At 39.9% G+C, this 16,504-nt stretch overlaps 1 protein-coding gene across 1 annotated transcript in view; it reads left to right on the top strand.

Annotated features, from left to right (window-relative positions):
• Positions 1-16,504, top strand: part of LOC138948200 (sushi domain-containing protein 2-like) — a 164,653-nt gene that overhangs the window by 114,501 nt on the left and 33,648 nt on the right. Inside the window, exons 2-7 of the mRNA XM_070319701.1 lie at positions 2,896-3,192; positions 4,995-5,132; positions 10,854-10,998; positions 11,638-11,904; positions 12,537-12,685; positions 13,126-13,283. Coding sequence (XP_070175802.1) covers positions 2,896-3,192; positions 4,995-5,132; positions 10,854-10,998; positions 11,638-11,904; positions 12,537-12,685; positions 13,126-13,283 — 1,154 coding nt within the window. The remainder of the gene's footprint in view (positions 1-2,895; positions 3,193-4,994; positions 5,133-10,853; positions 10,999-11,637; positions 11,905-12,536; positions 12,686-13,125; positions 13,284-16,504) is intronic.

Here is a 16,504-nt window from a genome sequence, read left to right as displayed (position 1 = left end):
TTTCTCTCTCTCTCTTATCTCTTTCTCTCTCTCTCTCTCTCTCTCTCTCCCTCCCTCACTTTATCTCTCTCTCTCTCTCCCTCACTTTCTCTCTCTATCTCTCTCTATCTCTCCCTCTCCCTCCCTCTCTATCTCTATCTCTCTCTCTATCTCTCTAGCTCTCTCTCTCTCTCTCTCTCTCTCTCTCTCTCTCTCTCTCTCTCTCTCTCTCTCTCTCTCTCACTCCTCACTCTCCCTCCCTCACTTTCTCTGTGTGTGCGAGCGGCTGATAGCAGTATTATAGCACCAATACTGCTAATTGAGGAGTGCATGTTGAGTTCCGATCACGCCCTTGTTTCGTCCTCTGGGACTTATAGACAGTCTAAGGACGAACGCTGCTGTTTTGCTGGCGGAGTTGTGGAGATTTAGCGTGTGGAGATTTAGCGTGTGAGAGAAATTGAGTTTGCAGGTTTTAGGTGTTCTCAGACTTGAGACTTTCTGACTACGGAGATTGCAGCGCGGAAAGCGACATTTCTCAGACTTGAGACTTTCTGACTACGGAGATTGCAGCGCGGAAAGCGACATTTCTCAGACTTGAGACTTTCTGACTACGGAGATTGCAGCGCGGAAAGCGACATTTCTCAGACTTGAGACTTTCTGACTACGGAGATTGCAGCGCGGAAAGCGACATTTCTCAGAGAATCAGAGTAAATAGTTTTATCACTGAAGTGTTATTTTCCCCCTTCTTTAACTTTTTCTGTTAACATTTTGTACTTAGTTTTCAGAATACTTTTGGTACAAACACGAATCACTGATCGCTCTCTCTCTCTCTCTCTCTCTCTCTCTCTCTCTCTCTCTCTCTCTCTCTCTCTCTCTCTCTCTCTCTCTCTCTTCTCCCTTCTCTCTTCTCTCTCTCTCTCTCTCTCTCTCTCTCTCTCTCTCTCTCTCTCTCTCTCTCTCTCTCTCTCTCTCTCTCTCTCTCTCTCTCTCTCTCTCTCTCTCTCTGGAGGAAACAAAACTGAATAAGTTCATTGTGCGCATATTTTGGTACTCTAGTCAAAATGACAACTGGTTTTTCTGTCCTTTTCCTGAGTTCACATGGGGTATACTTTTGCTTTTCAGTGCTCCAGCACTATTTATGGGACTATAGTGACAACAGGGAGTGGCAGGGGCAATTAACATCCTGGTGTTCCCCACACCACTTCCACTTTGGAAACAAAGTCGTTTCAGGCGGAAAATTGTGTAGGCCTACGTGATCTGTTGGTTCCGTCTGTGGGCTTCACATGACCTGTCTGCCTTTGAGTTAGACCCTTTTCTGCACCACTACGCCCATACAAACAAATGTATACACACGTATGTACATGCCATCGTATTCCTTGATTCATTGATACCTAAGAAGACATATGTATGCATGCACACACATTCTCTCTCTCTCTCTCTCTCTCTCTCTCTCTCTCTCTCTCTCTATCTCTCTCTCTCTCTCTCTCTCTCTCTCTCTCTCTCTCTCTCTCCCTCTCCCCCCCCCCCCCCGCTCTCTTGCTCCCCCCCTCTCTCGCTCTCTCTCTCCCTCTCTCTCTCTCCCTTTCTCTCTCTCCCTCTCTCTCTCTCTCCCTCTCTCTCTCCCTCTCTCTCTTGCTCTCTCTCTCTCGCCCTCTCTCCCCCCCCCTCTCTTGCTCCCCCTCCTCTCTCTCTCCCTCTCTCTCTCTCCCTCTCCCGCTCTCTCTTTCTCTCTCTCTCTTTCTCTCTCTCTCTCACTCTCTCACTCTCTCGCTTTCTCTCTTTATCCCTCTCTCGCTCTCTCTCTCACTCTCTCGCTCTCTCTCTCTTTCTCTCTCTCTCTCTCTTTCTCTCTCTCTCTCTCACTCTCTCGCTATCTCGCTCTCTCTCTCTATCCCTCCTGCTCTCTCAATCGCTCTCTCTCTCTCTCTCTCTCTCTCTCTCTCTCTCTCTCTCGCTCTCTCACTCGCTCTCTCTCTCTCTCTCTCTCTCTCTCTCTCTCTTTCTCTCACTCTCTCGCTATCTCGCTCTCTCTCTCTATCCCTCTCTCGCTCTCTCACTCTCTCTCTCTCTCTCTCTCTCTCTCTCTCTCTCTCTCTCATTAACAAGCACTCACATGCCGGGTCGCTGACACTCACAAACATTTGCTGCACTAGTTGCAATTTGCATGCACCTAGCAGTCAAAAATGCCAGACATTTAACAATTTGAGATTCTTTCCTGGTTTGGGGATTTTTCTGTCCAGCATTGTATTAATCTGTCAAGATAAGTGCTGATATTGTCATTACTCTTCTTGCCCCATGCATTTTAATCAATCAATCAATCAATCAATGAGTCTTATATCGCGCATATTCCGTGGGTACAGTTCTAGGCGCTCTGCAGTGATGCCGTGTGAGATGAAATTTTATACGGCCAGTAGATTGCAGCCATTTCGGCGCATATTTACCTTTCACGGCCTATTATTCCAAGTCACACGGGTATAACAGTAACAGTAATTTTACCACCTCTGTAAGCAGCATAAACATTTTCATCATCATCATCATCCTCATCATCATCATCATCATCATCCTCACATTTCAATTCTTCATGATGTTCATGGATTGGCTAAGTATAACAAAATAAAATCATCAAGTATAGCACAACAGTGGAACCCACATTTTAAGACTCCCCGCCCCCCCCCCCCCCGCCCCCCCCCCCGCCCCCCCTCCCCCCAATGTAAGACTCCCTTCCTTTTAAGAGCCTGTTTTCTCAGACTTTTTATTCATAACCTCTGTAAATTAACAATTTTAACACTCCCACCTTTTTAAGACTCAATTTTATCACATTTTTGGAGGTCTTAAAAGGGGGGTTCAACTGAATTGCCAATTAAATTTTTGTATGCAATTTTTTCTGACCACATCTCTCTTTTCTCTGTGTTTCAGGTGAACAATAACGGAGTCATATCCTTCCTGCAAAATCTGCGAATCTACCGCCCGGAAGATTTCCCCCTGACCGACAATACTCCCCTCATTGCCCCCTACTGGGCGGACGTGGACGTCCAGAAAGTGGGCGGGACCGTGTGGTACAGACAGACGCTAGCCAAAGCCATTCTCGAACGGGCCGACCAAGATGTGCATGCCTACTCGTCGGCGTACAAGAGGTTTCGCTCTTCTTGGGCGTTCGTAGCCACCTGGGAGGAAGTCGGCTATTACGGTGCTGTGGAGAGTGGCAAAAACAAGGTGGGTATTGAGAAATGTTTATTTGGAGATAAATCAAAGTAAATCAAATCCAAAAACTTATTTAATCCATTCGCTTGGCTTCCTGGCAAGCAGCCGAATATTCCATCAAGATAAGTTTTTGTGACTAATTGTTCGTCTGTGCACTTAAAAGCCTTGGGTCAATAAATTTTTGATTGTAACGTATTGTTTTGTTAATAAACGTTCCAACAACTTACCTTTCTTGTTTTTTGATTCAAAGTAAATCAAATCAAATCAAATAAACTGTATTATCTCAAATCAAATCAACTGTATTATCTCAAATCAAATAAACTGTATTACAAATAAACTGTATTATCTCAAATCTAAGAAATTGCATTGGTGGTGCATAAACATGAAGACAACAGGAACACTACAACATTGTTAACATTAAAATAAATGCACTAACACTACAACATTGTTAACATTACAATAAATGCACTAACACTACAACATTGTTAACATTAAAATAAATGCACTTACACTACAACATTGTTAACATTAAAATAAATGCACTAACACTACTGAACATTGTTAACATTAAAATAAATGCACTAACACTACAACATTGTTAACATTAAAATAAATGCACTAACACTACAACATTGCTAACATTAAAATAAATGCACTAACACTACAACATTGTTAACATTAAAATAAATGCACTAACACTACAACATTGTTAACATTAAAATAAATGCACTAACACTACAACATTGTTAACATTAAAATAAATGCACTAACACTACAACATTGTTAACATTACAATAAATGCACTAACACTACAACATTGTTAACATTACAATAAATGCACTAACACTACAACATTGTTAACATTACAATAAATGCACTAACACTACAACATTGTTAACATTACAATAAATGCACTAACACTACAACATTGTTAACATTACAATAAATGCACTAACACTACAACATTGTTAACATTAAAATAAATGCACTAACTCGTACGATTCTTGTCTAACCAAACTCTCGCTGAATACAAAAGGTCGACATTAGGTCACATTTGGAAGCGGGGAGGGGGACATAGGGGAGTTGGAGTAATCTGTTCTTTGTTTAGATTTTAAGATTTTATCAGCCAGTGGAAAGAAAATCAGTACCATCTTACCTCCAGTTAACCAATGTCACTGTGTACCATGCGATGAGCTCTGCTTCTTTGGTCAAATTTAGTCTGAGAAGTTTACTCTGACATGACATGCATTTCCTTGGCCACTTTTTCTCAGAGGAAAGCTCAAAATTGTTCTCACAGGGCCAAAATAAAGCGTCCAACAGTGTCATGCCTTTATTGTATGGCGTTGTAATTAATGTATGGCGTTGTAATTAATGTATGGCGTTGTAATTAATGTATGGCGTTGTAATTAATGTATGGCGTTGTAATTAATGTATGGCGTTGTAATTAATGTATGGCGTTGTAATTAATGTATGGCGTTGTAATTAATGTATGGCGTTGTAATTAATGTATGGCGTTGTAATTAATGTATGGCGTTGTAATTAATGTATGGCGTTGTAATTAATGTATGGCGTTGTAATTAATGTATGGCGTAATTGCAGCAACTAACAATGAGCAACAAACTGTTACAGGGAAACACCCCCATTTTAAGACCTCCAAAAATATGAGAAGATCAGGTCTTAAAAAGGAGGGAGTCTTAAGATGGGGGTAAATTGACAGAGCTTATGAACAGACAATCTGTGAAAACAAGGTCTTAAAAGGGAGGGAGTCTTAAATTGTTTCCACTGTACTGATGCTTTGCAATCTTTGTTTGCAGCGTAATACTTTTCAGTGCGTTCTCGTCACGGACGGGACGCTCTCCTTTGTGATCATTAACTACTCTCGCATCGAGTGGACGACGGGATCCAACAGTCACGGCACGCCCGAGACTGGGCTGGGAGGAAACCCAGCGCAGGTAGGGCAGCAGGTAGAGATGTCCAGTGGTCTACTTCTTACCTTTTTGCCTATTAGATCTACCTGTATACCTGTACCTCCCACCACAGGTGTTCCGGTCTGTTTGTCAGTGCCTTCGTTTTTTAAACGTTCGATCGTCTTAGTTCAGCAGTGACTTAAAGCTTATAGCGATACTGTGGGATCCTGGTTTTAAGCCCCCCCCAAAAAAAATCTGAGAATGGAAGTGCTAGTGGATGTTGTCTTTTGTCTGATATCAAATGTTCCATAAACTTACCTTTCTTGGGTTTCTTTTTTGGGGGACCTTGATTTGGGAAAGTCAGCAGTATATGTTATGCATTTGAAAAAATCTGGTCTTAAAAATGAGGGAATCTTATAATGGGGGTAAATTTACAGAGGTTATGAATGGACAATGTGAAAAGCCAAGGACTGGAGAGGGGGTAGAGAAGGTGGGGGGGTTCTAGCTTAGGTGTGTGTCGGGTGTTGAGACAGATGATCCAACGTTTAAGATGGAGGTACTGTAACAGATTGAAACGCCTGTGCTATCTTCTGCCGCGCTCCCCCCCCCCCCCCCCCCCCCCTCTTGGAAACAATACCCTCACACTGCCGCATAGCAAAATACCTCTAGTCTCAGTCGAAGCTTGACGAGTGTTTGGCAGGTAAAAGGGTGTGTGGATAATATAGAAGCTCACGGTGTGGAGTGTCTAGGCAAAACATCTTGCACAGAAGTTTAGTCAGTGTCTTGAGAAAAGCGATTAGATTTGTCAGGAGACCGTCAAAAAGTCTTGATGACAGGTCAGTTGCTTGTTAGGGGTACTGAATGTAGAAGCTGTGATCTTAGATAGAGAAGCATGTGCAAGAATGGGTTGATTTAGTCTTGGTTTAGTGCAAATTCGTCATGGTAAATTTTCTTTGGATTTCACTTGAGTATGGCACCCAAATGTTGATGTCGGTCAACCTTCTTTTTGCAAAAATGTTTGGTCCCAAATTTCACTTCTCAAGTACCCAGTGTGCCCTAAACTATGTCAAGGCAAACTTTATCATTCATCATGATAATAAACGTTTAGTATTTAGACTTGGTGATTGGTTAGACTAGCTACCACACTGCACCTAGTTTGTAGCTGGTTTTAGATTTGTGACGGTTAGTAGTTTTTGTGGGAGAAGTCACATCATGTATTCCAGCATTTAAATTCACAGAAACAAAAAGAAATTGATAGTGGAAAGGTTGGCATTTTAATTTTTAATTTTTTATAAATAAATGCACTTCTAGAAATCTGATTTTTGTTTTGTTACATTTAGTCAAGTTTTGACTCAGAGGGGGAATCGAGACGAGGGTCGTGGTGTATGTGTGTGTGTCTGTCTGTCTGTCTGTCTGTCTGTCTGTCTGTCTGTCTGTCTGTCTGTCTGTCTGTGCGTGTGTGTGTGTAGAGCGATTCAGACCAAACTACTGGACCGATCTTTATGAAATTTTACATGAGAGTTCCTGGGAATGATATCCCCGGACGTTTTTTTCTTTTTTTCGATAAATACCTTTGATGACGTCATATCCGTTTTTTTGTAAAAGTTGAGGCAGCACTGTCACACCCTCATTTTTCAATCAAATTGATTGCAATTTTTGTAAAGCAATCTTCGACGAAGGCCGGACTTCGGTATTGCATTTCAGCTTGGTGGCTTAAAAATTAATTAATGACTTTGGTCATTAAAAATCTGAAAATTGTAAAAAAAATAATTTTTTTATAAAACGATCTAAATTGACGTTCATCTTATTCTTTATCATTTTCTGATTCCAAAAACATATAAATATGTTATATTTGGATTAAAAACAGGCTCTGAAAATTAAAAATATATAAATTATGATCAAAATTAAATTTTCAAAATCAATTTAAAAACACTTTCATCTTATTCCTTGTCGGTTCCTGATTCCAAAAACATATAGATATGATATGTTTGGATTAAAAACACGCTCAGAAAGTTAAAACGAAGAGAGGTACAGAAAAGCATGCTATCCTGCTGAGCGCAACTACTACCCCGCTCTTCTTGTCAATTTCACTGCCTTTGCCATGAGCGGTGGACTGACGATGCTACGCGAGTATACGGTCTTGCTGAAAAATTGCATTGCGTTCAGTTTCATTCTGTGAGTTCGACAGCTTGACTAAATGTTGTATTTTCGCCCTACGCGACTTGTTTTTGTTTTTTGTTTTTAAAGCTTGAAATGTATGACCTCTCCAAATCTGATATTGAGGTGAAAACATGTCACAGAGAAAAGTACAGAATCCTGCATTGTGTTCTGATAAAAAGGCTTGAATTTTTGCATCACAGAAATGACATGGCTGCAGGCAGTATGCAAGGCTTGTACCATCCTGCCACACTTTACTCTTACTTCTGCATTTAGTTTTGCTGACCTCAGCCACTGCCTTCCCTAGCATGCCAGAGAGACTATACTATAGACAACACACCGCAATATGTTGCACTTGCAAACTGCATGGAATTTAAATCTGGAGCACAAACTTTGGAATGTGAAACTGAGATCTACTTTTGAATTATACTCTTATGCTTTCTTGTTTGCAAGTTATTCTGGTTTTCATGATTGTCACATGTATATAGGGAGAGTATTTCCTGGATACCAAAATGTTCTGGAATTTATGATTCCACCTAAGAAACATAAGAAAAAATGTGTTTCTTCAAATGCTTAGTTGATTTATGATAAGCAATTCTGAGCTATGAAGTTGTGAGATACTTTTTTCTGTAGTTTGTGTTAGTTCAGTTTCATGACATTTTCAGATGTGAAAAGAAGTCTCAAGAACACAATCATTTTGTGTTGGGAAATGATATCCAGATTAACATTTTTGTCAGAAAGTATACAGAGATTGGTGTTTTCAACATCTATAAGTTTCACAAAATGATTAATACACAATTGAGTAAATCACTAGGTTATTAAATTAATGTAGGGACAAACTTAGGTCAAATTGAGTCAAAAGTTAACTCTGACGTGACATGCATTTTCTCAGCTTGTTTTTTTCTCTCACACCTCCGGGACAACCTGTGTCTAGCCTGTCTGAAAACACCTCCGCGTGAGGGATTTTGCAGCCAGGGCAGTGAAGATAAAGAGGGAAAAATTTCTCTGCTCGCGCGGCAGCAAGCAGGATGTCTCTGAACTGCTCAGAGGAAAACTCAGCAGTTGCACCTCACATGGTGGACATGAAGCACCCAACAGTGTCATGCCTTTAATTTATGGCGTTGTAATTACAGCAACTGGCAATCAGGCAATCTATTTATTGTCATATGTGTCACACAGTCCTGTGAAAGCCAACGCCTGACGCCTCATTATGTCAGGCAGGGCATGGAGAGCAGTGATAGATTGTAAAATTACTCCAGTTACCACCATGGTGGCTATAAGGTTTCTGCCACATGCAGGGCAGGCATGCAGGTTTGTCAGCGACAGCGATAAATTTGAGGCGGAGATTTTATCAGTTAAAGAGTTTTTTAACTGGAATGTAAACTCAACATCTTTTTTTTATTTTTATTTTTTTAATTCTTTTATTATTCTTTTATTCAGGAATTGGTAGGGCAAAGAAGAATACTGGGGAAATTATGCATTTCAATTATTTTGGGGAGTATATAAGGAACCAAATAAGTCAAAAGTAATTAACAATCATAAAGATGACATTGCTAATAGCACGCGTCAGCATAGAAGTAGAAATAAGCACAAAAAAACATCCCCCAAATAAGGTTTATTATATATTTTTACAAGACAGAAAATTCACAAATTCAGACTGCAACTAATAAGGAACAGAGAATTATTAGCTTCAATTGCTAACAAAATGGTTAATAAAATAAACCAACAGAATGAGAATGCAGGTAGCACTAACACACCTGTTAATTACATTGTATTGAATGCATTCAGCGGCAGTGTGTAAGGAGTGAACAGTTTCACTTTTGTCTTATGAGCACAGAAGACTTGAATTGTTCTTTTTGTTGGAGCACTTCAAAGAACACTTTTTATCCACATAAGTTTGGAGTCAGTACCAGTCTTTTCCTGGCAGAAAAGTACTTTTAGAGTTTTAAGTTTTGATGAGACCCTGGACATTTTCTGCTTTTTTTTCTTCTTTTCATTTGTTTGTTCGTTATCATTAGGACAAATCATTGGTGATGCTTTATAGCCACATTTCAGGTTATAAAGATTAACTAGTATATACTGAGTTTTGTTATTATAGCCACATTTCAGGTTATAAAGGTTAACTAGTATATACTGAGTTTTGTTTTCTTGCATTTCAGTACATGTATGTTTGAAAGTACATCATGATTTTTTTTTTAATTTGCATATTGAACTTTTTTTTTCTTTCACTTTGGTGAAGAAGTATTATTCTGTATGAGCAGCACCACCATTGATTCGGTTGCCTGTGGTTTGATTCGGTTGCCTGTGGTTTGATTTTGATGAACAGTGGAATCTGTTTGAGACAAATTCTTTTTGGGAGAAATTTGGTAAAGAGGAATTTGGATTTGAATTCTCTTCAATTCATTTTGATGTGTATGTCACAATATTCAACACTTCTCAGAGCAAGTTCTGTCAGCAAAGATTGGCATTTTGATGTGTATGTCACAATATTCAACACTTCTCAGACCATTAGTTCTGTCAGCAAAGATTGGCATTTTGAGGTCCAAGAAATTGTCTTGAGTGGTTCCACTGTCAATGTATTATATGCTTTGTAGATCTACCGCTTTCAAAATCATAATTGCTACATAGGTTTGTGTATTTAGCTCTGGAAAGTGATTGCTGTGTTTTGTTTTTTCAGACTGATGTATTATTATATTGTACAATGCTAGTTGAGATCTTCAATTAAGCTTAAACACAGTTGTCTTAGAAATTTTAAATTATGATGAGTAAATGAGATCATAATTAGTCCTTTGGAATGGATTTTATATGATCATTGTAATAAGCATAAGAACACCAGTTAGCGCTATGTTTCTGCCTTTGTAGTTAACTTTGAGTTTAAAAGGAAGCAAAATAAAACAAATAATTTTAAAATGTCTCACTTTCGAGTTTGACAATTTTTTCATAACAGAGCAGTTTTAGTATAGATAATAACTGTACAGTTTTACTTAGGATTTAAAATCATACAATTCTGCAAACTAGCATGGACAGAATTTATTGCTTTGCTTGAGAAGTTTCTAGCGCCTGTATGATTCTTTCTTATACATTATTTGAACAAAACATGTCAATATAATATTAACATACATAATGAATTCTCAATGTTCAGTTCAAACTGACAGAAACTTTTGCAGTTCTATAATAAACTCATTTTAAGAAGCATGATTTCAGATCCTTGCAAGTTTACTGGTTCAAAAGATGGATAAATTGAAGTGCAAAAAATCATTACTAGAATATACTTGAGCATGAACAGAAATAATGACAGCTTCAGCAGAAAACCCTGCAAATAAAAGTCAATAACTGCTTTTTTTTTTTTTACACAAATTGAAATTGCCAAGGATTAATGTACATAAGAAATGTAAAAACAAAATTGACAATGACTTTTTGCAAAAAGAATGGTAAAAAAATTAAAAAATTAAATACGAAGTTATCAGAGGCTAAATCCAATTTGAGGGTAGGAATATTAAACAATCTTAATTTCTAGCAGTTCTATTTCAAAACTAACACAGTCGTCATCAGAGAGCTCTATTTCTATGAGAACAAAGCAAAACATGTATGGTGTGCTTTGTCCACCAGGCTGGTTTCAACGCGGGGGATGGAGTGAACTTCTACGAGATCGAAGGCGCTGGCACCGACAGCGTCATCAACCTGACTCACACCAGCAACGTCTGCATACCCGGCCGATGGATCTTTAGGGTGGACGCTCCAGAAATTCAGGGTGGTAAGTAATAGTAGAAGGTACGGTTGAACCTGGCCTAGTGACCACCTATTGCGACTGTCTCAAATCAAAGGATCCCTAAAATAAATATTAAGAATCTATACAATTCACCTTTCTGTTACGATCATGTGTCTATGACGAGAACAGCCGGTCTGTCCTTTGAGTGGTTGTTATAAACAGGGTCAACTGAATTTATAATGCTAGCCTAAGGTACACCCCCCCCCCCCCCCCACCTCCTGATGTTTAAGATTTTATTGTTTCTTTTATGTTCACAGATGCTTTTTTGTTTGTTGTAAGTTCTTTCTTTCTACTATTTTTTTTCTATATGAGACTATGCATGATTGCTTTCACCAACAACTGGACCATGATTGTTGATCTGCCAGTCATGTTTGTATTGTAGCAGAGTTTTAAAACTGGAATACAGTGGAGAAGTCTCTAAATGGTAAAAAGCATGTCATTCTTGGCCCCTCCACTCCCACCATCTTTACATTCTGTTCTGCAGTCCAAAAGTTATGATTGTCAATACTTAAAGCTGTTATCTGTCTAAACATATTTTACACTCCCACCAAGTTGGTCCTCGTTTTAACATGACATTATGGAATCTCTGAAAGGTGCATAACATTTTTTCACTTTCTCCTTCAGATTCTGGTGGCCTGTACCTCTTTCCGTCATCAGGGAGCATGATGGGAGGCTATGAAGTGAACATCACGGGGCCCTGTTTCGACTCGGCGAGGTCGGTGCAGGGTCTGATAGTGGAAACCAACACAACCTTCGCCTGCACTCAGGAAAATGCTGTTGGCGCTCGGACGGTGACTTGTGTCATGCCCACAATGTTTCGTGTCGGCCCGGTGACTATGTCTGTGGTCGTGGACGGCCAGCAGTGGAACTACACCGGTGATTTTACGTTCGGTGAGTGTGGCATGAACCAAGAATAGCCATGCGTGCATTACCATTGAAGCAGTAAACCCAGGAGCTGAAGACTGGGCAGTTATGGAGGATGATTCTTTGTTACATACTTGTTTCAGGGGTTATGTTCCAAGCATTCTGACAATTTTTCTTGGACAATGAACCTTGCAGATTTCTTGACAGTGGTACCATTACAATATATTACATTCAAGACTCTGACTCTCTCCATTGAGGATTGACCTTGGTCTATTTCTTAGTTTAATTACCCTTTCATTTCAACAATGTGTGGATTTGTTTTAGTCCTTGTGTAACGTTTTACTTAATCATTCAAAATAGTGGATTTGAAGGCTCTATTTCAGATAGCTTGTTTTTTTTCTCATGATTTTTGTGTGTAAAAAAGACAACTTTGTTTAGCATGCCAGAGACAGTCTTACTGATAAAAGCATCACATTTTTGATGAGCACTGATTTTACAGACAAAAGATGCCAACAGAGTTTGGTAAGGCGCTGAGAATGGAAACAAAGTTGCATCGGTCCCTGATACTGTTTAAGCCATACGACGGTTAAAGCAATATTGTTGAAAACAATAACTTAATCAACCAAGAATCATCATTATCGCCATTGTGACTTTTTCAGTGAACGTAGCACTGGTGAGCGGGCGGGTGATACGTCACTCCCCGAAGAGATGGCGAGCCAATCAGGGAGATGCTAGCATATCATGGAAGTCTGACCTCTTTGACCCTGAAACGTATCGAAATGTGTCCGTGCAGGTCATGGCGTATAAGGTAAGTTGTGAGAAACAGTGTGTGTGTGAATTCGTGTTAGTGTTGAGTTGTGGGTGAAGAATAAGTTCGTGGAACATTTAATTACAAAGACCGTTGGATCAAATTTTGAATTGTTCATTTCGTCAATAATTCAACGTTCCATAAACTAACCTTTCTTGTTTTCTAGATTGATAGTGTTGATGTTGATAGTGTTGATGATAAATGGATCGATGATAATGATGCAGCAGAATCAGAGTATTACTTAAAGCTGCTTTAACTAGCAGATGATAGAGAAAAAGAATTAAGATGAACTGTGTTGATGATGATGATGATGATGATGATGATGGTGCATGGATGATGATGATGATGACGACGACGACGAATGATGATAATGGTGATGTTACTGATTGACTCATTGAGACGATAGTTTATCAACAGTGTAACTGCAATCTGTTTTACAGGTAGGGGATGAAGAAGAAGAACCACGGTGGGTTGCAGCCGGCCCTGAAATGGTCGTACGGAACACAGCCGACAACAAAGTGCCGTTACAGCTACCTCCACTCAGCGACACTTTACTAGCTGTGATACGGGTCAAGGTCCCTTACAGACTTATCAACGGGTAAGCAATCCGTAGACTGACTAGATAGAAAATTAATATGAAATAATACTGGAAGGTGTAATCCCCAAGACGTAGACACAAATACATTGTAGCAGTTTTCCTATTGCATTGAATGTTTGTTTATTTACCCGGCGGAAAACCGTGGAAGTTGTAGATAATAACCAAGACCTGAGTCCTTTATGCGGCTCTACAGATGTGTTGTTTAGTGTGTGCACCTGTTATTTTCTCCTTTCCAGATCTAGTTTTGGCCTCGCGTTGTGTTCATTTTTCCCTAGTGCGTGCAACTAAAATCTGCTAGTGCGCTATATTTATCCTCTTCCATCTAAAATTGCCGAGTTAGCTTATCTTTCCACAAAGGCTAAATCAGTGAGAAGAAGTGACGACTCAGGTATCAACGAAAATCATTCAGTCAAGTGATGGAGTCAATTCCATGGGATTACCTTTCTATAAAATAGTTTATTAAACTCATTTCTAGAAAAGTGTACAAGCCTTCCAATACAACAGGTGCAAATTATTCAATATCATAAATTCACATACAAAATTGATACAAAAACCCGGGTAGCCCTTACATGGCAAACATCAAAAATGCGCAGATTATTATCATGGAAAACAATGAAGCCGCCTAATCTCCCTTCCCCAAATAATCCTATCCTAAATCGAGACTCCGCATATCGAGCTAGCTACCTGTTTATCCCATACAGGATCTTTTGTTCCCTGACTGACTATCTACAACTTTCTTATGATCTATTTATTTTGATGGAATTCGAAATGGGAGAAACAGTTCTTCCCTCTTTGGGCTATTTTTTAAGGATGGTCTAAGACCTCAGAACTTTCTAGATTAACTTCAGTGAGAACGGGACAGAGCCGCGGACGACTCTACTTATTCTCCACCAAAGTGTTTATCCCTATCTTATTTCCAGTCTTATTTCTTTTACAAAGTACCGTACGCAGATAGGGTGGGACACCAAAAACACAGGAGCTTGCCCTCACCTACGCAGGTCACCTAAGGTTTAATCTACCACACCTAGCTAGCTAATTTAGGACCGTTCAATCAAACGCACGCCGACGTTCTAACAGTCCGGTTGTTTATTTCTGACTATCTACGGAATTTTTCTCCTACATATCTTTTGGACCTTTACTGTCGTTTGAAGTAAACAATCAGTAACATGCGCGGTCGTCCTTTAAAACTGGCTAGGCCTAGGCTGTCTTAATTTACGAAAAGGTAGAAAGAATCTCTAAGTTCTTTTATCGTTACGCTGTGTTTTCCCTACACTATCCCTTCAATAGAATGCGAAGTCTCTTCCTGTACTAATCTATTCTGGCCTTTTATACCAGTCCATACGGTAACCTAGACAGAAACGCGGACCCCATACGGATTGGTTGGTGGCAACTCGACCACAACCAAACTACTTGTGAAACATTCCGCAACAACATAGTCCACCCCTTTCCCCTAATCTTCTGACCTACCGGCTAACGCATTAACAATTCGCCTATAATTCAACTCATTTATTACACATATTATTTTATCCACATCAAAATAACCTATATTTCCTTGTATTCTAGATTTCCCATTCCTTCCGATCTAACGATGATTTCGTTCATCGATCGTTGTTTCCAACCCTACGAACAATCATCACATTCCGGCTACATCATTACCCACAATAATACATTGTGGTCATCAATTTACATCCATTAAACAACTTTCATCCATTCTCTAATTATTCGACTTGACATTGGTCAAGTTTTACTACCCTTCATCAACCCGTATGCCGGTAAAGCGTGTCCGCGCCACATAAATGGCCGCCAACACGGAACTGAAAAGGGAATTACCTCCCTTGCATCGTCTACTGTTGTTTATACCCTATTGTTCGCTCTCTTCTTTGGCAAGCTGAAAACAGCGATAGCGTGACAGAAAGGACTCTGTACACCATGACCATTCTAAGCCTTCCATCCCTAACTTTTACATCAAACTTTCTTCAAATCTGGCTCTCCCGCCACATTCCCCCCAACTCAAATTCTATGTCGTTTGGAACAAACTACCTAGAATAACTATAAGAGATTTGAATAAAGTTTACCTGCTTATGCTCAACATACACCTGTTGTGTTTCCAACAAATTCGTCAATACTAACTATCTAATTTCATCAAAATAACAACTAACTATAAAACATTCTTTATTGAACCATCAACAACATCATCATCATCATAGTTTACTCAGTTTTAACTTAAATTATGGTCATCTCGTTGTGGAATTCTGCTGCCTTCTCACCGGTCATCTTTTTCATCAATGGATCACGCTGGTGTCCATTACGTCCAAGTTGACGGCTAAAGTTGTAAGGGGTATCGAAGTACGCCCTTCCGTAACTTACCCTTACTTCCTAAGCCAACGGTTAAAGTTGTGAGGGGTATTGCTGTACGCCCTCCCGAAAACTCAGGTGCAGTCCACCTAATAGTCAGCTAGAGTTGAAAGGGGTATCGTGGTACCGCCTACTGATCTACTGGTCTGGATTCTCATTTCCTATTAGATTTCACAGTTACGTTCAGAGGGGTATCGGGGTACCTCCTCCTGCGAAATCTAATTTGTAGCCCTACAGATTGACGGGACGGAAAGCAAGGGGTATCGAAGTACGCCCTTCCGAACAATCTGTCATTGATCCTCTTCTTTCCCTATTGTCTAAATACCACCCTCCCCTTGTTCTATTTCCTACTCCTCTTCGCTTCTAGTCGTCTCCCTTCTCTCCAACCTCTCTAATCTTTCTCCCAACTTCCCCTCCATTTCTTGTAGTTTTCTTCGGATGTTCCCCGCTTCCCTTAACCATTGGTAAATGTACCCTCTTTCGTTCGGAATTTCGTCCGGCACAAACAGTGTGGGCATTCTCTTTGTCTGAGTGCCCCTTGTCGCGTGAGTTTCCTCCGGAATTAGTTCCTGTCTTACTCCGAGCTCGCTCAACAGCTTCTCGTTTTCTTCTATTCCTATCCGTCTTTCTATTCCACCCCACTCGACGTTTTCTACACTGGCCGGTATTCTGTTTTGCTCATCGTGCCACTCTCGGTGTTCCTTCATAGCACGGCCACTGCTGCTGCTCCACCCACACCCCTCTTGCCTGCATAATTTCGCTTTCTTTCCCTCACTGCAATAATATTAGCGGAACTATCAACATTCATCTTCTACGTATGGTTTCAAATCATCTTTATGAACAATCACTACAGTACCCCCTTTCTC

The sequence above is a fragment of the Littorina saxatilis genome, linkage group LG15 (assembly GCF_037325665.1).
Source record: "Littorina saxatilis isolate snail1 linkage group LG15, US_GU_Lsax_2.0, whole genome shotgun sequence".
Classification (NCBI taxonomy): Eukaryota; Metazoa; Mollusca; class Gastropoda; order Littorinimorpha; family Littorinidae; genus Littorina; species Littorina saxatilis.
This window is presented reverse-complemented; position numbering and strand designations above follow the sequence as displayed.